General features: G+C 39.3%; 1 protein-coding gene across 8 annotated transcripts in view; it reads left to right on the forward strand.

Moving 5' to 3' along the window:
• LOC124719303 (large proline-rich protein BAG6) overlaps positions 1 to 22,641 on the forward strand; it is a 240,856-nt gene extending 218,215 nt beyond the window's left edge. For all 8 annotated transcript variants that reach the window (XM_047248444.1, XM_047244970.1, XM_047248452.1 and 5 more), the window contains one exon: positions 21,885 to 22,641. In XM_047248444.1, coding sequence (XP_047104400.1) covers positions 21,885 to 22,075 — 191 coding nt within the window. In that variant the 3' untranslated portion in view covers positions 22,076 to 22,641. The remainder of the gene's footprint in view (positions 1 to 21,884) is intronic.
• Positions 22,642 to 24,595: the final 1,954 nt, after the last annotated feature.

Raw genomic sequence — 24,595 nt, forward strand, 5'->3', positions numbered from 1 at the left:
ACTTCCATAAATTTAAATTCGGCACACTGAGTAAGGTGACATGGGGTCTCCACCTATGCACCTGTAATAAGGGTTGCTTGAATTACTAAAAACTTTACGTAAAGATTTGGGCTCTGATGATGTTACCATCATGTCCTAAGCTGAATGATTCTGTGTTCATCTTGTTGCGACCGTTGCGGTATTTGTCAGTCAGATCCCATGATGCTTTACTTATGTTGTTAAACATTTTCGTTGCCCAATTGTATTTTTCCTTTGTAAAGCATGTTTAGAGTGTGTATACTCAATCTTAGCCTAATCAGATTTGGTGGTAGTTTTAGTATAGGATTACTTCCATTTTGGCAGTGTCTTTAACTACCTTGTGGATTTCTCTGAGTGGACAGCAATATTCATGATGACTGAAGGGGATCGAGTAGAATTCTCATGTCTTTGGTCATCAGACCCTTACCATCAGACCCTTACACATGGTATGCAGAATCCCGTTTCTCATTTACTAATTTGTGTTTAAGTGTATCAGTGATTGAGGTATTCAGAGTCCCCCCCCCCGCAGTGGAGTTTCACATAACAAAAGCAACACACAAATTTTCATGGATTCATGGACATAAGTCGTCTTCCTTTGGATGGGCATTGCATCATTCCCACAGATTGTATTTATGCTTATTTTTTAACAAAGCATTACACCATGAAGGTTAATTAAGAGCATGCAATTCCAGCAATGGTATACCTAGCGAAAACATTTACAAAATAAATTTTTATGTTACTTGTATTTTAGAAAATTTTGTTCAATTACCAAAAAAAAGTGTAAAGCATACAGCAGACAACAGAAAAAAAAACAGCCTTTCCAAAGTTCAGGTGCCCGATGTATGTTTGCTGATTCCCATGTTTAGTGCAAGGATGCTGTTTTTATATCTGACAGATGTGTTGTCAGATGAGTCTGCTCAGATCTCGTTTCGCCAAATTTTGAGTAAGTGCATGTGAGGTGAAGTAGTGAGCGGAAATTTGGGAAAAACTGAGTGAAAGCAATGCACTAAATAGCAGCTGATTGAGACACCAACCAGGGACATGAAACAGGACAGAAAATTTTGCAGATGACATGCTGTCAAAAAGACGACAAAAACGAGCACTAAAATTTATGTATAACGATACAGTTAAGTTAGCGATGTAATTTTAAGAAAAAAATTTGACCCACAGAAGATGGCACATTGGTGACGAAACATGTCTGGGTAAATATAAAAATAAACTAATTGTGTTTGCATAAGGCTGATTTCCAAAACAACCCAGTAGTTATCTTTTTGCAGATTTTAGAATTAGAGATGGCCAGACTCATTCATCCTTGGGAACTTCAGTGGTGATCGCTCTTTTTTTGGGAACCATTCATTTTTACTTGTTAACCATTCATTGTGCTTGGTATACGGTTCTTATGAAAAATTGAAAATAGTAGAATAGGTGACTGAAAACGGAAGGCGCCAAGAGGGGGCACTTGCCTCTGCCCTGGAGTACAGAGGTTTTGTTCATAACAGAATTCTCACACACTTGTAATTTTCGTGATTCTGCAAAACCTCTCATTTAGCCAACTGTAGCGTTATGTGGCTGATAGCAGTGAAATAATATAAGGTGGCACATGAAAAACTGGCCCCAAGTATAGACTGTTCGCCAATTACGCAGGATTTGTTGACTGCTAAAAGCAGAATTGATAAACGTGTAATAATTAGGCAGTGAAGGAATAACAAATAAGCTAATGCAAACAACTACTTTGAAACAATAGATGTCTGTTGGTTGGTGACAGTGAGCAGTCTAGTACTCGGGGCTGATTTTTTGTGTGCCACCCTGTACCACTGAAATAATATTGTAGAAGTTGTTATATTCTCTTTCCAAAATGTGATGCCAGACACTCGATTGTGGAACACAGACTTCATTCGGTTGTAAGTCGATCTGCCTTCCATAACAATGGACATGCTCTTTTATCTGGGATCAAAAAAAGAGGGGAAAATGGCCACTCATGTGTGCTGTGCCGACTTCATTTGCGTGTGTATAACAAAAAAAATCTTGTCTTTTTATAAGTATTTCTTCTGCTGTTTATCAAAATAGTGAAGTAAGCTGATATGCCGTTTTGTTAGCTGAAAAGATGTATGTTAACATAACACGTAATTTTATGTAATTTACGTAATTATAAAATACATTTTAATTGCCAGTCATGGAAGCTGAATAAAATACGAAAAGAACTAGAAACTCAGAGTTCAAAAAAGGGTTGAAACCCATCTAGAATGGGCGTGCGCAGCAAATGAAATGAACAACTCTATACTGAACTAACTACGAGCAGTCAGCAGTGGAACTGTGACAAGTGGCCACGCGAAGAAGGAAGAGTCTGGGCGAGCAAGTCCGAGGCAGATGGGAAAGGGACCGAGGCTGGAACGAGACTGGCCGACATGCCGTAGCAGGAACGAGAACGAATGTTTCCCGTACCTGGGAACTATAAGTAGAAAGCAGCAACAGAGACTGATGGGGATGGGGCTGAGTCTGGAATGAAACCAGGCGATGTGCAGTTGTGGGAACCAGACCGACCATTTCCCATTCCCAGGAACAAAAAGTAGAAACCCGCGACTGAAGTGAACTATGAAAGACGGTTCCTTAGAATTCGTTCATTGCTCGTTCCATTCATCTCGATGAACTGTTCCTTTGTACCCGTTAGTTCGCAAACAACCCACCTCTAGTAAGAATGCTTTGCTTTCTGGCAGACAATACACTTTCCCACCACCTGTAGTACCCTCCATCTAAGGTTGGGGAAATAACAATATTTACATATTTTGTCAGTGCATTTTGCAGTGCCGTAACTGCCCCAAGTATTGTGTGAGTACAAGATAAAATCGCCCACATATTCCTATGGCAAATACACATGCCATTGTACTTGTTTGGGGTGGTTCCTACAGAACAGAACACCTATGTGAATAGTGGAAAAGGTTTTTAACTTTTCATCACCGTTTTGTGTAAGTTTTGCTCTTACCTTATGCCAGCATGTGTCTTCCTGTTGTAATTGCTCCATGTGTTTACATGTGTGGACATCGCATGATCAAAGCATCAGTTCCCTAAGTTCTACTTGCTGTTCTTGAGACAAGCACTTTGATTCACTTACCTTCATGTTTATTGTGTCAATGTTTACCTCTTCTGCTGCTGACTGTTTGTTATTGTGTGTGTTGTCAAACATAACTATGGGATTTACCAATTGAACCTCAAAGTTGTAACTTCGATTTCACATCTCAGTACATCCCCTGATTAGGTATATTGCAAATAATTGGTTATTTACAGTGAAATCACATTGGCCCTTTCATATATCAATTTGTACTTGGTATGTCCTAAATGTATCCATACTGATAATACAATCAACTATTAATTTCTCTACTAAGAAAATATTGTATCATACTGAAAACAGTCCTAATTGGTTGGGGATTAAGGCTTGTATTTTGACTCCTTTCGATTTCTGACCAGTCGCAGTTTGAACCTTGCAATTTTGCACTGGCAGTGTGGATATACGCCCAAGTTTCTTCAGTTCTTGGAAGAATCCCTGTGACATCAAATTAGCTGCAATACCTCTGTCAAGCACAATGGATACATCAAGGACAAATATTTTGGCTTTAATAGTAGCTTGTACCTTTCCCTCTGTCAAGTTTTGCTGTGTACTCTCATTACTTTGATACAGATCATCTTCCACATCACTACCTTGAGTGTACCTGATAAATCAAGTGTCAATCAAGCTCATGCCCCCACTCTCCCACCAGTTTGCAGAACTCTCGCCCCTACCATGACTGGTTCGAGTTTTCCAGTGTCGCCGTGGCATCGGTCTCTAGGTCAGGTGTAACTTCTAGTATGTGGACTGTTGGTGTTTGATTACACCAGTTAGTATCCTGTGAGGCTCTAGACTTGAATTCTCTTTGCCTTTGGGTGTTATTCAGCTTGTGTGTGTTACTTTGCTGGCCAAATTCCACTCTGTGGATTATATGGCTGTCTGGCATTGTTTCGTGTTTGCCAAGTGATCAGCTGATTATGGCATGTAGCTTGTTTCTGTACATATTGTACAGGCTGGCCATAATCTACTTGGCCATTGGAGTTGTTTTTCTTAAATTTTTGCTCATTTCCTGTATATCTGCCCTTGAATTTACAGCACCCTTTGTGTAGCCAACAACAAATCTAATTTTCTGGTCGTCTTGCCAGGTACAAGGTAAAACATTTCAAAATGCTCTAATAAAGACCACGGGGTCTGCTCTTTTCTTTTCAGAGGTCGATGCCTAAGTAATCCCTGCAAGTAATGTTGACAAACACGCCATGCTGTCAGTGACAGGCATGTTTATGTTTGCTTGTGGTTTAGGGCTGGCAACTGCACTTGCTCGACATGTACCACTACTGGCAAGAGTTGCTACATTCTGCAACCTTCGCTATTTTTCTTCGATGGGCAAGCCATGTATTTTGGGTAACCAGTGAAAGTATCTAACTTCTCTAAAAGCATGAGTTTGTTTTCTGTCAAATGTTGTTTTGGAATGAAAGTAGTTTCAGCACTACTTCCCCTTAATCTTTCCTCTTCATCCTTTAAACCTGAATCTATTGTAGCTAGAAATTGACTTTCTTTCTCTTTTAGAGTGTCTTCTACTGTATCTACATAAATTTTGCACTTGGCCACTATCTTTTCAGCAAGGGTGCTGCCCTTATACAGCATCCTAGCTTCAGCTTTTTCAGTTATTTCCTTTACATCTGCACATAGCTTATCTCTATTTTTTGGCAAATTTTGACTCTAAATTTCATTGGTCTACTCTTAGAATCAACTTTTGTGGTTCTCTAGGTACGTTTTTGCACACGTTTTGCAGCTTGCTGACTGCATTAGTCTTATTTTTTGCTGACGTATCCACTTGGGATTGCAACTCCTGGATTTGGGATTATGCTTCACTGAGGTTTTAAAACCCACCTGCTAGTTGTTCCTGTTTATTGTCTACAAATGATACGCTTTTCGTTAACGTATCTGTATTGTGGGAGATATCAGTAATTATTTCTTGTTTTAATTGTTTACTTAGCTTTGTCAACTTTCCGGATATTTTGTCAGATAATGCAGTGCATATAGTCTTGCTCACCTCAATGAACTGTTGACTAATATTATTCTTGAAACCATAAGATGCCTGATTTTGCTGTGTAAACTGTTGTCCTATACCCTTAAGTTGTTGTTATAGTTTCCTGAAATTCCTGTTTTTTGTAAACTTTTGTGTTATTTGTTGCATGAATTTTATCACATAGTGTGTCTCACTAGTATTTACATTGCTTTTGTGAACGTGTTTCCTGTTCTTGCATTTGTGATGTCGTGAGCAAGTAATCAAAGGAATTTTCCCTTTTGTGCCCTTCAGTTTCACTATTTGAAAAAATGTTTCCCAGTGAGAACTGAGAAATTCTCATCGAAGGCCATAAGAGTGACATTATGATTAGTTATATTACCGGTGTCATCATTTTTTGATAGTGGGACGCCAACCTCGTTTTGGTTGCCATCGGCCAGTTAACGAGTTGGCGCTTTATCTTCTACTGTTGCCAGGCTCAAATTTTAGACGTCTTGGCATATTGCATTTTATAATGAATTTTCAACAATGGCCATTTCCTTTGACTCCATTGTGAATAGTTTTTAAAAATATTATAATTTTTTTATTTTTTTCTCAAAAACGAAATTTTATCTGTATCGGTACTTTTCAATTAAAGTAGGTTTATCTGCGTATTCACTAATGAACCCGATTATTATCTGTCACAGTCTTATAGAATTTGAATGACTTATCTTGCTTTTTAATGACGACTTTGTACAAATTTTCACCTTTCCTGTAGAAACGCACTTTCCATAAAGGATATTAATTGGAAGGAAAAGAGATTATCTACTACCAGAGAGATGACACCAAGTGCGGCCGTATAAGCAGCCAGCATAGCAGCTTCCTACTTTTACTGCTGAAATCAGCATTCCCGTCTCCTCTTGTTTCTAGGCAGTATTTAATTTTAATTTGCTCTGTCAATGTTTTTATCATTTCCAATCCCATGGACACGTAACAAATATCCAATGAAAGTTTCATTAGTTTCTTGTAACAAAAATATGAATCATTTATCTCAGAACTTTTTATCTCAACAATTGAAAGGTCTGTTCATATTTTGCTCAGCACTGTCCTTTAAACAGTCACCATTGAATATTGATGCGTGGAGGAATGCACATTAATTAATAATTGCTTGTATAATTGGAAAAACTGATTGGAAAGAGTATTTGAAAGAAATTTGAAGGTAATTTATGAATCGGTAACAATTGTGGGTGAACTTTAACTGGTACCAATATCAGCAGACCTTCAGTATCAATACAGTGAAGGTTCATAATTTGTGTTATGTACTGCTTCACATTAATTCCATTGTATTTAGTCTTGATTGCGACAATGTCAATGCAGGATTGCTCCTCCAGGATATTGCGTAAATTCTACTTGTCTGCTCCGAACCTCTTGATGTAGGATCTCGGCAGCGAGTGAAATGATGAATAGATAGGAGTGGACATTTTAAATGTGCGAACAAATCTTGCTTTTTCTAATAGCTTTTTATAACACTTTTAATGTACGATTGAAGTACACATTTTTTAACAATGCTGGTATAACGGATCCAAGCATATGTCTGTATGCTACCACTTACTGAAACAAAATTGTGAAGACACATGAATCTGCAAATTGAAGAGCGTCTTTCATACTTTGTTTCATAGAGATATCTAACGATGTATCAAAACATTATCCTTGCCACAAAACAACTCATTAATTTACCTCTGGTGGGGTCCATAACCCATTCAGTTTACATATAGCTTAGATATAAGAAAAGAACTAAAAAATAATATTATTCAATTCATATAATGAAAATAGTATTAGTGTAGTGCTTGCACATTCAGACATTTTGGCACTAAAGCAATAAATTTTGCTGAAATATACTAATTTTAGTAAATTTTCTCATTTTGTGGCACTTTGAAAGCACCAAACATACATCGCACTATGCCCTGGTAATGTTGGAATAACCATTTTTTACACTTTCAAAACATTTCACATGTATAGCATATATGAATTTCGCATAGCCGTAGGTAGAACCCAATAGTTTTGTCGTACTTGGGAATTCTTAGGATGTTCAACTAAAAGCCAAACGTTATTGCTGTTTAGCTATTTAATTTATTCACTTGTAGCTCGCAACCATTTTTTGTTCTCGTTTGACTACAATACATCAGGAAAACAGTTTGGTTCATTATGTCATAAACACCAACTTTTGTTAGCATCAAGAATACAGAACTTTCCATGAAGCTTGGTTTTCTTCATTGTCTTTTGTTGTCCTGTTTATCTTCTCTTTTCTTCAAACATCCAGAACCTTCTGCTTTCAGGAACTTAGTTCTCTTAGTTTGTAACAATTTCTTCACACCCAACGTCCTACAGAATTAAGTGCACAAAGTTTCTTTTCCCCCTTTGACTTCCTGTGGAAGCAACAGGTGTGTGACTCTTTTTGTATCTTCTGCTTGAGATACCACATCCCTGCATTTCAGATCTGAGAATTTTCCAAATGTATATCAAATTCAAAATTCACTACAGGAACTACAAACTACTTCTAGCTTAATTTTAAATCATGGCCCAAAATTTTACAAGTAAACCAGACCTGTCACTGTCGTTACCATAACTAACAAGTTGCCAGTCGTTACCATAACTAGCAAGTTGCCAGTCGTTACCATAACTAAGTTGCCAGTCGTTACCATAACTAGCAAGTTGCCAGTCGTTACCATAACTAGCAGGCTGCCAGTCGTTACCATAACTAGCAGGCTGCCAGTCGTTACCATAACTAGCAGGCTGCCAGTCGTTACCATAACTAGCAGGCTGCCAGTCGTTACCATAACTAGCAGGCTGCCAGTCGTTACCATAACTAGCAGGCTGCCAGTCGTTACCATAACTAGCAGGCTGCCAGTCGTTACCATAACTAGCAGGCTGCCAGTCGTTACCATAACTAGCAGGCTGCCAGTCGTTACCATAACTAGCAGGCTGCCAGTCGTTACCATAACTAGCAGGCTGCCAGTCGTTACCATAACTAGCAGGCTGCCAGTCGTTACCATAACTAGCAGGCTGCCAGTCGTTACCATAACTAGCAGGCTGCCAGTCGTTACCATAACTAGCAGGCTGCCAGTCGTTACCATAACTAGCAGGCTGCCAGTCGTTACCATAACTAGCAGGCTGCCAGTCGTTACCATAACTAGCAGGCTGCCAGTCGTTACCATAACTAGCAGGCTGCCAGTCGTTACCATAACTAGCAGGCTGCCAGTCGTTACCATAACTAGCAGGCTGCCAGTCGTTACCATAACTAGCAGGCTGCCAGTCGTTACCATAACTAGCAGGCTGCCAGTCGTTACCATAACTAGCAGGCTGCCAGTCGTTACCATAACTAGCAGGCTGCCAGTCGTTACCATAACTAGCAGGCTGCCAGTCGTTACCATAACTAGCAGGCTGCCAGTCGTTACCATAACTAGCAGGCTGCCAGTCGTTACCATAACTAGCAGGCTGCCAGTCGTTACCATAACTAGCAGGCTGCCAGTCGTTACCATAACTAGCAGGCTGCCAGTCGTTACCATAACTAGCAGGCTGCCAGTCGTTACCATAACTAGCAGGCTGCCAGTCGTTACCATAACTAGCAGGCTGCCAGTCGTTACCATAACTAGCAGGCTGCCAGTCGTTACCATAACTAGCAGGTTGCCAGTCGTTACCATAACTAGCAGGTTGCCAGTCGTTACCATAACTAGCAGGTTGCCAGTCGTTACCATAACTAGCAGGTTGCCAGTCGTTACCATAACTAGCAGGTTGCCAGTCGTTACCATAACTAGCAGGTTGCCAGTCGTTACCATAACTAGCAGGTTGCCAGTCGTTACCATAACTAGCAGGTTGCCAGTCGTTACCATAACTAGCAGGTTGCCAGTCGTTACCATAACTAGCAGGTTGCCAGTCGTTACCATAACTAGCAGGTTGCCAGTCGTTACCATAACTAGCAGGTTGCCAGTCGTTACCATAACTAGCAGGTTGCCAGTCGTTACCATAACTAGCAGGTTGCCAGTCGTTACCATAACTAGCAGGTTGCCAGTCGTTACCATAACTAGCAGGTTGCCAGTCGTTACCATAACTAGCAGGTTGCCAGTCGTTACCATAACTAGCAGGTTGCCAGTCGTTACCATAACTAGCAGGTTGCCAGTCGTTACCATAACTAGCAGGTTGCCAGTCGTTACCATAACTAGCAGGTTGCCAGTCGTTACCATAACTAGCAGGTTGCCAGTCGTTACCATAACTAGCAGGTTGCCAGTCGTTACCATAACTAGCAGGTTGCCAGTCGTTACCATAACTAGCAGGTTGCCAGTCGTTACCATAACTAGCAGGTTGCCAGTCGTTACCATAACTAGCAGGTTGCCAGTCGTTACCATAACTAGCAGGTTGCCAGTCGTTACCATAACTAGCAGGTTGCCAGTCGTTACCATAACTAGCAGGTTGCCAGTCGTTACCATAACTAGCAGGTTGCCAGTCGTTACCATAACTAGCAGGTTGCCAGTCGTTACCATAACTAGCAGGTTGCCAGTCGTTACCATAACTAGCAGGTTGCCAGTCGTTACCATAACTAGCAGGTTGCCAGTCGTTACCATAACTAGCAGGTTGCCAGTCGTTACCATAACTAGCAGGTTGCCAGTCGTTACCATAACTAGCAGGTTGCCAGTCGTTACCATAACTAGCAGGTTGCCAGTCGTTACCATAACTAAAAAGTTGCCAAAAAAAGGCCTTATCATCAAATTTTGAACAGGAAAGTTTGTATGAACGTAGCAGCCTGTGCCAAAAATGTTCAGGTGATCAAGTTTTCCTGCAACTTGATTGAATCGTAGCTCATAAAGGAGTTTTGTCTGGTACTGAAGACATTCATGTATGATTTAATGTACAAACTGCTGTGTTGCAAGCTTCTGCCCATACACTCCTGTGGCTCATCTACTGCAGTTCAGCATTGAATTTGCAGCTTCAGCAGTTGTTCTAATTTTGTGTTCAGCTACATTTTGTTTATGGATATAAGGTAGGGGCATTGATAATTCCATTCCTTTACCCAAAAGCAATTCCTTCACTTCCATATTATTGGTTATTTGTTTCCATCACATTAAAATTGTTTAACATTATGACCAAGGTTTCAGCTTCCTTTAAAAATCAGATGCATAATAAACTTCATAATAAAATTCAATGAAGTTTACTATGATTGTCTTTAAAGATACATAGTACTGAGCACACATGAATGTCTGTAATCATTGATCCATTAACATAGGCATTGATTAACTGGCCAGTAACTATAGAGCAGTTTACTCATAATTTGAATGGTATATATGCATTTTCCCTATAGCCTTTTTTTTTTTTTTTTTTTTTTTTTTTTTTTTTTTTTTTTTTTTTTTTTTTTTTTTTTTTTAACAAATCATCTTCATGACCTTCTATATTTTCAAATTTCTTCAATATTTCTTTACATGTTGTTCATTTTGATGACCAAATCATTCATGGAAAAAAAGTTGTATTGTAGCCATTACATGTGACAGCACTGACAGAACACATGAAGTTTGCATCTGGCACATATAAAGTGTTGTCCATTCTAGCACTTAACCACTTATTTCGTTGTCTAATTGAGATATCAACAAAGTACGAGGCATGTTTTTTAAGTAAGTACCATTTTGAAATTAAAAAAAGATATCTCAATAATTTCATTTTTACGTGAAAGCCTGTACCTTAATCTACTTTTATACATAATTTCTGTTAATATTGAGGCACTTGTCATAACGTTGTGCCAGTTTTTGAATATCCTCCTCATAGAAATTTGCTGCCTGACTTGTTAACCACTGCATCACCACTGCTTTGACTTAGTCATCGTCTTGAGGATGCTGACCGCCCAGGTGTTTCTTCAAGTGCTGGAACATAAAGTGTAAAGCATCTGTTTTCTCTCACTGTATTGTCCACTTCCTGCACCAAACTTTCATTAATGACCGAAGAATGCCCACTCCGTTGTTCATCATGCACATTTGTGCAGCCATCTTTAAATGCTCTCACCCACTTTCTGACCATTCCATCACTCATAATGTTTTCTCCGTAAACTGCACAGATCTCACGATGAATATCGATCGCTTTTAGACCTTTAGCACTAAGAAATCTTATAACAACCCGTACTTCACAGTTGGCGGGACTCAACGATTATCAGAGGCATCTTTAATCACTTGGTACACAACATAAACAAGGAAAAATCAGACTGTAATGGCGTCAGTGCATAGACAACAGATGTAGGTACCCAGTGCGCATGCGCAGAACGCTGATCACAGTGCTGCGGCCGCGGTGTGGCAAACACACCTCATACTATTTATTCAGGGTAATCTGCTCTGTAGCACCACTGTCACAGTACTCTTTATTTGCATCAGTAGTTTCGTGGTGTATGAAGTGAGTACATTGTTTCTGCTGACCTTCTCCTTCTGCCTTGCATCAGCACTTTCATGTGTTCTGTTGACACTCCACTGCCCAATTACATAGTTGTCTGCATTTATTATACAGAAATTTTCATTTTGCTTGCCCTTTTGAAATATTCACGTACTGTTATTTTGTTCCCTTTTTTGCACGTTAGAAATAACAAACGTATTTGTTGTCATATTTTGTTCAGGCACTTCATTCACTCAGAGTTCGCAGTAAGTAAATTCAGATATTAATTTTCTGAGGTTGTATCCATAAATCTTTTCCCTACACAGCAGATAAAATTTATCCATTTAATATTCTTTCAGTCAACACTTGTCTTCTTCTTTTGCTAATTTGTTATTTAGATCTATGAAAAACTTAACAGTTTGCCATGTGTGCTAACATCTACTGTTTGATCATGCTTGATCAAAGTAGAGTTTTCAGTTAACTTGTTTAAACTTTGTGTGCTGCTACGTTCAAATCATGCATGTAATTCGTCCCATATTTCTTTAGCAGTATTGCAAGTGAACATTTCATCAACAGGTTTACCAAGTGCAACAACCATAATGCCTCACGGTTCATGTCACTGCGGTAGACCTAGATGCAAGACCTCTTCCATGCATCGTCCCACTACCATCTACTCCAGCCCTGTAGTCATGTTGCAGATATCTCCTGCCACATTAAAATCATGGCTGCCAATGAAAGTAGCTAGGGCAATCTACCATCTTAGCAACAACAACTGTGTCATGTTCTACATGGGCATCACAACTAACAAGCTGTTGTCAGTCATGAATGGTCACTGTCAGACAGTGGCAAAGAGACAACTGGACCACCCCTTGCTATGCATGCTGTCCAACACATTGCACTTCACTTTGACTCCTGTGCCATCTGGATTCTTCCCACCAACACTATCAACACATTCTTGGTTCCTGTAACCCCCTGCCCTCCACCTGCCTATTCCCTTCTTCCTTGCTCTCTCACCAGCATTAAATACATCTTCTATCCCACCAATGTACCTGCACAGTCATTTCTCCTTCTCTCCTCCCCTGTTTCCTTGTTAACCATCCTTGTGGAGAATATAGAATAATTGCCCACGTGGTAAGACAGAAGTCAGCTAGAGAAAGAATCTGAACGTGCATGGACCAACAGTGCAAGAGAGTCAAGTTCCGTATCAACTAAATTTCTTCAAAATAGTAAAAAGCTTTTTAAACAGGATAAGTGTGATTATTTGGACTCTGGACAATTATTACTCAGACACAACACCAGTTGTTTGTTTGCAGTTATCTTAAAAGATGTGTCACATGCTGTGACATGAGTACTATGTAATTATTAGATATCACTGTTGTTGTTTTATGTAATTAAAACAGGGAAGGGGGGGGGGGGGCTGTGTGGAACATACAAATTTTCACATCTTTATCGAATTGACTTATCATTCTTCGTATTTATTTAATTGGTTCAAATGTAATTTTTTAGATTACTAATCCTTCGCCATGTCATTTAAATCATATTGTCTATTTGATTTGCTCTTATTTTGTTTTATAATCTTTTTTTACCATTTGGAGTATTTGTGTATATGAATTTTACTTATTTTTTATATAATTTCTTCTGTTTTGTCATTTTCATATTTTCATCAACACTACTGTGTGGGTTTCTATTCCTCATATTGCTTAAATGTTGTTTTATTAATAACCCCTTCCTTAATTTAAATCTTCATCTGCATTATTTTCCCCATGGTGCAATAAGAATTTGTTTTTTAAACGTTCGTGTGATAATTGCCATTCAATAGAATGTACCTTTTGCAATGAAAATGACATTATTGAAACCTCTGCATAGCTAATGTAAATAGACAATTTCATACTTTTTTTTTTCTTTTTTTTAAAAAAAACTGATAGATCACCATTTTTAAATAATGTGACATTGAAATAATAAAAATCACATGCACAGACATTCTGATCTTTCTTTTTTAATGACAAAATAAGAGCACATGAAATAGTTAACAAGATGTACCAAAATATTAGAAATTGTAAAAAAAATTGCATTTAAAACAATTAAATGAATAAAAATAATGTTCAAAGTTATTTAAATAAAAATTTTAAAGTAAGATGATTTCTAGCACCTGACAGGATTCAAACCCACAACCTTCTGCATGTTAAGAATGTACCTTAGTCACTACACCATAACACCACTGTGACTACATCATTTTTAAGCTTCCCAAATATCACGCAAAATATGGGCCACTGGGCTGAATGGCTGCAGGGTGTAAATAATTTCAAAAAGTCAATCACACACCTGGGAACCTCTTCTTGTCAGTGTGTAATAGTCTAAAATGAGGTGACAAGCAGCGTACTAAATCTACACACACATCCATCCACACATATACAGACACAAGCAGACATACTAAAAGGCAAAGAGTTTGGGCAGAGATGTCAGTCGAGGCGGAAGTGCAGAGGTAAAGATGTTGTTGAATGACAGGTGAGGTATGAGTGGCGGCAACTTGAAATTAGCGGAGGTTGAGGCCTGGTGGATAACGGGAAGAGAGGATATACTGAAGGGCAAGTTCCCATCTCCAGAGTTCGGATAGGTTGGTGTTAGTGGGAAGTATCCAGATAAGCCGGACGGTGTAACACTGTACCAACAATTAAAGAGAACAGCCATGGGTACCAGGATGGCCCCCTCGTATGTCAACCATCTACACAAGCTGGGAACATTCCACTAAGCTCTCTCTCGTCCACAAATACCTCAAAAGGTCTAGTTGATTCTAATGGCTCACCTCTCTGCATATTATGTAACAAGCTACTTTACAACAATTGTACAGTCCATGGCACCTGTTAAGATATGCCAACATTTAGACATTATACATCCCAATTGCAAAGATAAAAATGAAGAACTTTTTATACATAAGAAAGAACTGTTATTAAGAAGCCAAAAGACTATGAAGTATGCAACTTTAACTGTGAATGAAAAAGCCATGGATGCATTGTATTTGGTCAGCTTATCCTATTGCACAAGTGAGCAAAGCACACACTGTCACTGAGAATTTAATAAAACCATACGCAGCAGACATAACACAACATGCTGGATGAAAATCTGCAAAGCACGTTTCTACAGTGCCGCTTTTGAGTGACACTGTTTTGTGTTGAATGGACAGTCTTGAAGCCTGTATCAAATAAAAGCTGTTTGGTCATCTTCAAAATGACAAATTCGTATTGGACGAGTCAGCTGACACTGCTGGACTGGTCATGTTGCTCATAATTGTACAATATCCATATAAATGTTCACTCAAAGACAATTTGTCATGTTCACATCACTGCCAATTAACTATATTGGAAAAGAAATTTTTAGCACAATTAACAATTTGTTCAAACAAACCCTCCAATTGTGTCAATATTTGTACAGACAGGGGCCAAGGCAGTGACTGGTAAGGAGCAGTATCACTAATAAGTAAAGCACCCAGTTATTGTATCCTGTATGAACAAGAGCTTGTGATAAACAAGATTTCAAATCTAAAATTGGTTCTTGATGAAGTAGTAAAAATGATCAGTTACATTAATTCCACTCTCTTCAGTGCTGAATGTTTTCAATATTGCGTGAAGATTATGGGAGCAGATATAAAATGCTCTGCTGCACACCGAGGGAAGACTTAACAAAGTTATTCGAACTAAGTTCTGAATTACAAACTTTTATAACACACACTTCTTTTAAGGTAAAACCAATTGAGTGATAAGAGTTGTTCAGACTAGCGTTTTCAGCACATATATTTGGAAAAATTAATGAGTTTAAATCTATCTATACAAGGAAAACAAACGACAGTTTTCAATACTAATAACAAAATAAGTCTTAAAAAAATTAATATTTGGATTGTTTGTGTTGGGAAGAAAGAACTAGAAAGCTTTTTAACTGTGAAGGTGTTCATTAGTGAGACAGCAGCATTACGAAATAAAATATTTGAAGAACTGGTTCAACGTTCCCTCAGTATGCGCATGTCTTGTGAGACATTGTCTTTTTAGAAGTCAGTAATCCATAATGTACTTATTTTTGTGCAATTCTCATTAAATTATTATCTGAGAGTATGCTGAAAAGTGATACCTTCGAAGTTCTTATGCTAAAGCTCTTTAAATAAAACAAATTTAATTAACATTCTACATCTTTAGCCTACATATTAATTCCACAAAATAGTCACGGTGACAACACATTTCTCACAATGAGAGATCAGTTTGTTGATACTTGTCAATGTGGAATGTTTAGATTTGCTGACTGCACCACAGCTGCATCTGTGCTTGCATCACTATGAAAGCAAAGTCCTCGAAGGTGTTCTTTAAGTTTTGGAAATAGAGGAAAGTTGGATGGGGCAAAGTCAACACTGTGTGTGTGTGTGTGTGTGTGTGTGTGTGTGTGTGTGTGTTCCTGAGGGACCAAACTGCTGAGGTCATCGATCCCTAGACTTACACTCTACTTACTGTATTTACTCGAGTCTAAGCCGCACTCGAATCTAAGCCGCACCTGAAAAATGAGACTCAAAATCAAGGAAAAAAAAATTTCCCGAATCGAAGCCGCACCTGAAATTTGAGACTCGAAATTCAAGGGGGGAGAAAAGTTTTAGGCCGCATCTCCAAATCGAAACAAAGTTGGTCCACTGTAATATGAGACAATTTAGGTCGAATGAATGACGATACAGCTACAGTAGTTTAGTTAGAGTCGTAAGCTTAGCAGTTAAGCTTTACCAGGTAGCCATTGCTATGCGTCAGGCGCTCCGTCCGTATTTATACGGGTACCCTTCCTTTTTCACGTGCTTCGTCTGGTTTGAATTGATTGCTTATTTTTCTTTGATCTGATAAGCGCAGTTTTCTTTGTTATAGGTGTTTACGTCACTCTACGCTGAAAATGCATTACTGTACTGTGTCATGCATTGTTTGTCGTACTCTGATACTGCGTATTTACGGCCTGTCGCCGATCGCGGCATGGCTTGCTTTTGTGCGAGCTACCGCCGCTTACAAATAACAAAAAAAAAAGAAAAAGAGAGAGAGAGGAATCTTCTCATTAGCGAAACAATATCAAGAGACTGCTACTTCTTGTTACTTACACTGCTGCTTTCTTTCATAATGATCAACAAGAACCAAATAATAGACTGCGTATGATAGATGATGTTCTGAACGAGAGTTTAGCGAAAATTTTTCTCCGTTTGAAAATCTTTGCAGGCGCCTCTTTAGTACATTACAATCTGCACAGAAATTAGTCATCTTAGATTTAAAAATCTAGTCAATTGCCTCGCTTCATTTCTGACTGTATCACTGTTTAGCATAAGAATAATACGAATATAAACATGACATGATATGTATATTCTTCCGCGTTGGCTGTTGTCTCACTCTAGTTTTGTGGTTTATTACGCAGACAGGATTTAAATGAGATAGCAGCAAACACGAAACAATACATGGCAAAATGTTTATATTCGTATTATTCTTATGATGACGAGAATACTGCATGTGATTCGCAATTTATAAAAGTTCCTATTAGCAACCATCTCTTCTCACAGATAGGAAAAAATTCAGAACGGAGAGTTGACCATATTGACAAACATCCTAAACATTCTTGCCAGTTGGGTTTTCGTAGTACATTGAAATGCTGCTACATTCGAAGATGAACAATACGGAATTAGTATTTACTTCGTTGGATAATGTATGAAAATGCAGTGGTCGAAACTCGGCGCGGAGAAAAAAAGCTTGTCTTCCACCTTTTTTAAATCTATTTACTGATGCAGAGGTTTTGGCGCCAGTATTTATCTTTGTGCCTACAAAGCATGCCTGTGTAGCGCTACATATATTCGATGGCAGAACTAAGTTGTGGCGGCACCCACCGACATTTTTAAGAACTTCCGCTTGCTTTGCACTCGATTCTAAGCTGCAGGCGCTTTTTTGGATTACAAAAACCGGAAAAAAAGTGCGGCTTAGATTCGAGTAAATACGGTAAACGAACTTGTGCTAAGGACCGCACACATACGCATGCACGCGCGTGCCCGAGGGAGGACTCAAACCTCCAGCAGGAGTCTGCACTGCATGGAGTACAATTAATGGTAGTGAACCCAAGGCATTGGCTTGTTGCAGATGTATCAGTGCTCGTGTGTGGTATGGCATTGTCATGCTGAAGGAGAGCATGCTCCATATGCACATAAACTCTTCGAATTTGTGCTTTCAGTTTTCTGTCAATTTTGTCAAGCACTGAAATAGTTACATTCAACACCACCAGGTTGTTATTGCACTATAATTTGGAGCCCTCTAGCGGCAGAGAGTTAAAACTTCTCTCGGTGAAGCCAGAAAGTTGACTGTGTAATATGCGTGAAATATAATACCTCAACTGATACTGAGAACAGAATAAAAAATTTGGAGGGGTTACCTTTCAGCATGCCCTCATAATTAAAAAATGGCCATAAAATCCGGTTTTACTAATTTTAGGACTCCATAAAATATTAAATATTTCAAAATGATTTTATTGCTAAAAAAGTTCGAGGACGGGTGGTGAAAGCTACATATGCCAAAAGATGTGCAGTTTAATGCAGTTATTCTCAGACATTACACATGCATTTATGCCTTGTAGATCTCATTAACAGCGAAAACATAAATAGCAGTTTCACGTGAAATACTACACAGAAAGTAAACATGCAAAAATACACATCAATATGAAACACCAAATGTAACAAAAGAGTTTTCAGCCACCTTTGAAGATGGTGTCTTCACTATTGACATCAGGCATATCAATTTCGAATGACGCCTAATTTATATTGTTGTAATTTAAATTAAATTGCACCTGTTTACTAAATACACTCCTGGAAATGGAAAAAAGAACACATTGACACCGGTGTGTCAGACCCACCATACTTGCTCCGGACACTGCGAGAGGGCTGTACAAGCAATGATCACACGCACGGCACAGCGGACACACCAGGAACCGCAGTGTTGACCGTCGAATGGCGCTAGCTGCGCAGCATTTTTGCACCGCCGCCGTCAGTGTCAGCCAGTTTGCCGTGGCATACGGAGCTCCATCGCAGTCTTTAACACTGGTAGCATGCCGCGACAGCGTGGACGTGAACCGTATGTGCAGTTGACGGACTTTGAGCGAGGGCGTATAGTGGGCATGCGGGAGGCCGGGTGGACGTACCGCCGAATTGCTCAATACGTGGGGCGTGAGGTCTCCACAGTACATCGATGTTGTCGCCAGTGGTCGGCGGAAGGTGCACGTGCCCGTCGACCTGGGACCGGACCGCAGCGACGCACGGATGCACGCCAAGACCGTAGGATCCTACGCAGTGCCGTAGGGGACCGCACCGCCACTTCCCAGCAAATTAGGGACACTGTTGCTCCTGGGGTATCGGCGAGGACCATTCGCAACCGTCTCCATGAAGCTGGGCTACGGTCCCGCACACCGTTAGGCCGTCTTCCGCTCACGCCCCAACATCGTGCAGCCCGCCTCCAGTGGTGTCGCGACAGGCGTGAATGGAGGGACGAATGGAGACGTGTCGTCTTCAGCGATGAGAGTCGCTTCTGCCTTGGTGCCAATGATGGTCGTATGCGTGTTTGGCGCCGTGCAGGTGAGCGCCACAATCAGGACTGCATACGACCGAGGCACACAGGGCCAACACCCGGCATCATGGTGTGGGGAGTGATCTCCTACACTGGCCGTACACCACTGGTGATCGTCGAGGGGACACTGAATAGTGCACGGTACATCCAAACCGTCATCGAACCCATCGTTCTACCATTCCTAGACCGGCAAGGGAACTTGCTGTTCCAACAGGACAATGCACGTCCGCATGTATCCCGTGCCACCCAACGTGCTCTAGTAGGTGTAAGTCAACTACCCTGGCCAGCAAGATCTCCGGATCTGTCCCCCATTGAGCATGTTTGGGACTGGATGAAGCGTCGTCTCACGCGGTCTGCACGTCCAGCACGAACGCTGGTCCAACTGAGGCGCCAGGTGGAAATGGCATGGCAAGCCGTTCCACAGGACTACAGCCAGCATCTCTACGATCGTCTCCATGGGAGAATAGCAGCCTGCATTGCTGCGAAAGGTGGATATACACTGTACTAGTGCCGACATTGTGCATGCTCTGTTGCCTGTGTCTATGTGCCTGTGGTTCTGTCAGTGTGATCATGTGATGTATCTGACCCCAGGAATGTGTCAATAAAGTTTCCCCTTCCTGGGACAATGAATTCACGGTGTTCTTATTTCAATTTCCAGGAGTGTATATATTAACAGTAACTATTCTGCACAAATATGAGGAGGAAATTTGTGGGGTTATCATATGCTGCTATCATATCTAATGTATGTGTAATAGAACAAGTGTTACATTTGCGTTTTCAAATACTTAAAATTCCGTGTCATACAGCTTGTCATTTGAATATTTGAACAATAATTTAATCATAACTGCAAACATTTCTCTTTCATTTGAGATTGTACATTCTGTAGCTATTGGAGTTCGTGAGCTGTGAGCTGTGAAAAGTTGTCATTCTTAATTTGCACCATATCTCTGTTAATAATTGTCAGGCAGAATGTCTCAAAAAGTCGCTGAATTCACCTCAAAGAGGCAAACAAAATGATTTACTCAGATTCACTGTTGCTTCATTAAATCCCATGAAAATTAACATTACAGTGGCTACATTGTGCTTCCATAGAAGTCCTCCCAAGTTACACAACTCCAAAGTCTTCTGGATAAGCCTGTCACTGGGTCTTTCCTACTTCTACTCTGATGAGAAGAGTTTGCTACCTCTCCTCTTATGTCTGCCAATTCTACCTTTTGTACTGCCCTTCTGTCCCATCCTACGCTCTTGAGACAAGTCTTAGCCCTCACACCTTTGTTCGTTCTAAAGTCTGTTTGTTATGGAATAAATTAATTAAAATTTTAGAGCATGATTGTACAAGTTCATACATGATGATAAACAGTTGAAATAAGATTTGTGAGAAGTATATCATACGATTGTGTGTATATTATCCTAAATGAAGTTTTGCGCAATAGGTAGAATATTTCTTATGTCTACATCAAAAACACATGGAGTTGGACATTGCAGAAATGTGTAAAGTTAAAAATTATTACATTCCATCTTGGTGTGGTGATATGGCAGCTTTATTATTGCTACTATTTAAAAAAGTAGTTGCACAGTGTTCTTTATTAACTCAAGAACTGTGTGTCTTGTATGGATTCAGCATTATCAGGTATTTTAATTTTTTTTGAAACATAAGCTGAGGGTTCCCTATCCGGGTGAAATGTGTCGTTCTTGAGTTTAATCCATTTATTGATCCAAAAGCTATTGTGAATTATTTTTTGTTTTCTCATTTATTTATGGTGTGTAGTGCCCAGTGTTGTATTGTGTGTGGACCTTACTAACCAGGAGACAGGAGACCGAGAGGTGAACCTGCCTCTTTGCTTATCAATATGTGCAGTATGACCCCGTTGCCACTGTTATCTGCGTCTTTGCCATATATATTCTCACACTTCACTGTCAGTGTACATTAAGTTTGTGTTTAGGGCTATAATATCCTTATCACTTTTATTGTATGCTATTTCTGCTAGTTTAATGCCTCTGGTTGATTACATTAAATCTATCACACAGAAAGCAACCAATATGAATCAGAACAATTATATTAGTAGCCACAGGTATAGTTTGCAAATTTCTGTGTAAATACCTCCTGCAGAGGACATGTGTCACTATAATCTAAAATATTTACAGCTTTTGCAGCTCCCTCAAAGAATCCAGTTCCAATAGCAGGCATTTCCTCAAAGAAGCAGGATGTTGATACTCAAAACAACCTGTGCATGCAAATGCTCTTTCTAACATCACAGAATACAGCATCTGTGAGAAATAGATTATCTGCACATGCCTTGTTGTTGCTGATTCCTACGATTACATTGACTGAATTGAGAAGTTTTATGCATTTTGTTCTGTACAGATATGGTACCTTTCCATTCATAGTATTTTTGAAAAATACATTTAGTGTTGTCCTTGGCTCTAGTTGTAAACACATTTACAGCCAGTTTATGGCTGGCACACATAACACTATAGCATTGTTGGGAAGTTACGGTGCAGTATTTTGCAAGTTTTTTGAAGCTTTCTACCAGTTGTCTGTAAGATCCAGTAACGGTAGGAATATAAACCAATGCTGAATGTTAAATACACCTTAAAAATACAATGTGTATAATGGTTAGTAAGTGAGTAGTGGATGTTTACATTGTGAGAATGAGGCTCAAAATTGTGCAATCTGTGTTGTGAAATCATTGGTTTTTGTACAGGAAGTTTTTTATCGTTTTGGATAAGGCCATCTATTTGATTGTACTGAGAGACTAATAGGTTTACTGCTGATATGAGTTAAATGTTCATAAAATTCATTTCTTGATTACAGATGGAGTAAGACATGCTGTGGCAAGTGCTGGAATAAGAGAGACACCAGATATGGAAGCAGCTGGAGAAGATTTAGAGCTTCAGGCTGCTTATCGTGAACAGATGAAGTTGTCTTTCCAGGACAATGTAGGCACAAGTTCTGATGTGACAAATGAACGATTCCCAAATACAACAAAATATTTTGAAAAATAATATACTATTCCTTGTGATTTGCATGATTGCCACTTGTGGACATTACATTACTTCTGTTGAAGATAACTTTGCAGTTGAGTTCCTGTCACTGTACGACATATATTTGCCTATTACAACACTTGGTGCAACTAGTGTGCCATAATTTCAAATGTGAATGCAGTTGGTGTTGAAATTATATTACTAAAAACCAGCTGTTGAGGGAGACACACATACTGCACTTCCAACAACTGGAAATAGATTAGAATTCATGCTGAGCATTTATTTGATAATGTAATTCTAAACTGGTTTGCATTAATCAAGTATTAATCGTAATCATTTTTACCTTTTACTTCAAGTAATTTGACATAGTTGAAATTAAACTTTGATTTGATATCTCTAAATTTGATTATTCGTGTATCTATAATACATTTTGAATTTCTTTTATTGAAATGATGTCGAAATTGTGTAGCAGCTGTTCAGGAATGTTGAGCCTTGGAAATTTTTGCAAGTGCGCCATTTGCAGTTGCTCACTGTTCACATCAGTGTATCTTATTATTCATTAAAGGCAAAAATTTATAAGTTGTCAACATTCTGAGTATAGTTACTTCCTTAATTTCCTTAGACGTAAGTTTACTTATTTACGTTTACTTTCTGAGGAAATAATGTGATATGTATAGATGGGCCATGTAATAAAATGAAATTCAAACCTATAATAATAATAATAATAATAATAGTAACAACAATAAATAGTTGTAAGGCATCTGAAAATGTAATAGGAACAAATTGATGATGTTAATAGATCTTTTTTACCTTAAAATTTCACAGGTTTAAATACAAAGTACAACTGAAAATCTAAGAGTTCATCTGTAAAATGCCCCAAATGCCAGAAACAGCATCTTGTGTGAAATTGGTTTGGCGCGTACGGATAGATAACAATGTCTTACAAATAGTTACCAGTGTTTATGAAGGTGTTACAGAATTTTAGGACATATTTACTCTGATAAACTAATGAGGTACTGGAGGGTTGATAGTTCGAAACATAATTTGGGATGAATAATGATTTGTGGTAATATGTTGTTGCACGCAATTCTAATTTGTCTACCCAATTCCCATGCATTTCTATTAAAGGGGCAGTCACTTAGTTTGAAACAAGAATGGTCCATTGTGAGCAATAACCATAAAATTTTGTTAAAAAAGTTGAAATGGATGCTTTATGGCAAAGCTTAATGGGTGTAAGGTATTGCAGACTCCAGCTCCAATGTACTTATGTTTCAATGACATGTACATGTCCGTACAAGCAATAGCTACATCTACATAATCCGCAAGCTACCATACAGTGCATGGCAGGGGTTCTCGTCATATTTTTCAGTTGCCCCCATCTTCCCATATTCAAACCGTACTCCGTCGGACTGTGTATACTCGGTACGCCATTTACACATCCTACCGAAATATGGCCTAGTCAGAATGTTCCGTCGGCGTATCCAACGCCTCGGGCGTGCACGGCGAGCACGGGTCATCATCCTCGTCCGACGAAATGCATACAACCTCCTCCTTGGCCTCCACGTCCGACGTGTCCGACGCCACCTCCTCCTTCATTTGTAAACAATGAATTATATGGCAGTCAGCATGAACAACATTCAACCGTGAAATTAATGCCTCATCACCAATTGTAAATTCATTGGACACAAATATAACCAAGCCTCTGTGCTTTATAACCATTCCTGGCTTATTCTTAACATTAACAGTTACTGGACGTCCTTCGACAATACGTTTCAATATCAACGCGTACGGACACCACCTTACCCACTCAAATTCTTCGAAGACAATGACATTATGAACAAGCGGATCGTACCCACCGAAACCGAATTCTGAACAAAATGGAAGATAGACATGCTGTTTCCTTGACAAAATTTTTTCAGCAAGAGTTGATTTGCCTATATTTGTGTCTCCATATAAATACAACTGTTTTTTACGAACCATTTGGGACCGAAAGGCCTCATTGTACCAACGGACCACACGCCCCGCCCAGCCATTATACTTCAAATGACACTCCTTTCCTGTACCACTTGAAAATGGAGGAATTGGAATATGATTGTCTGTGTGCCTCAGTAAGAGCACAAAGTTCTCTATCTTGTCTTCCCAGTCTTGTGTGAAATGTAGGTGGACAGCAATTGAATCACACTGCAGTTAGCAGCAAATTCTGTCTCTAAATTTCCACAAACATTTCATGAAGAGAACTTGTCTTCCCTCCAGAGATTCTCATTTGAGTTCGCAAAGCATTATTAATCTATTCTAGTGGGATCCCAAACACTTCAGCAGGACTGAGGAATGGTCGCAGTAATGGTCTATATACTTTCCCTTTTATAGAAGTGCTGCACTTGCCTGAAATTATCCCAAGTTGACCATTTACCTTTCTGCACCTTACATGCTACTTCCATTTCATGTCACTTTGCAACACTACGTCTAGATATTGAATCAATACGACTCTGTTCAGCAGGACACCACCAATACTGTAGATGAACATTACAGGATTGTTTTTCC

Source organism: Schistocerca piceifrons, chromosome 1 (genome assembly GCF_021461385.2).
Source record: "Schistocerca piceifrons isolate TAMUIC-IGC-003096 chromosome 1, iqSchPice1.1, whole genome shotgun sequence".
Classification (NCBI taxonomy): Eukaryota; Metazoa; Arthropoda; class Insecta; order Orthoptera; family Acrididae; genus Schistocerca; species Schistocerca piceifrons.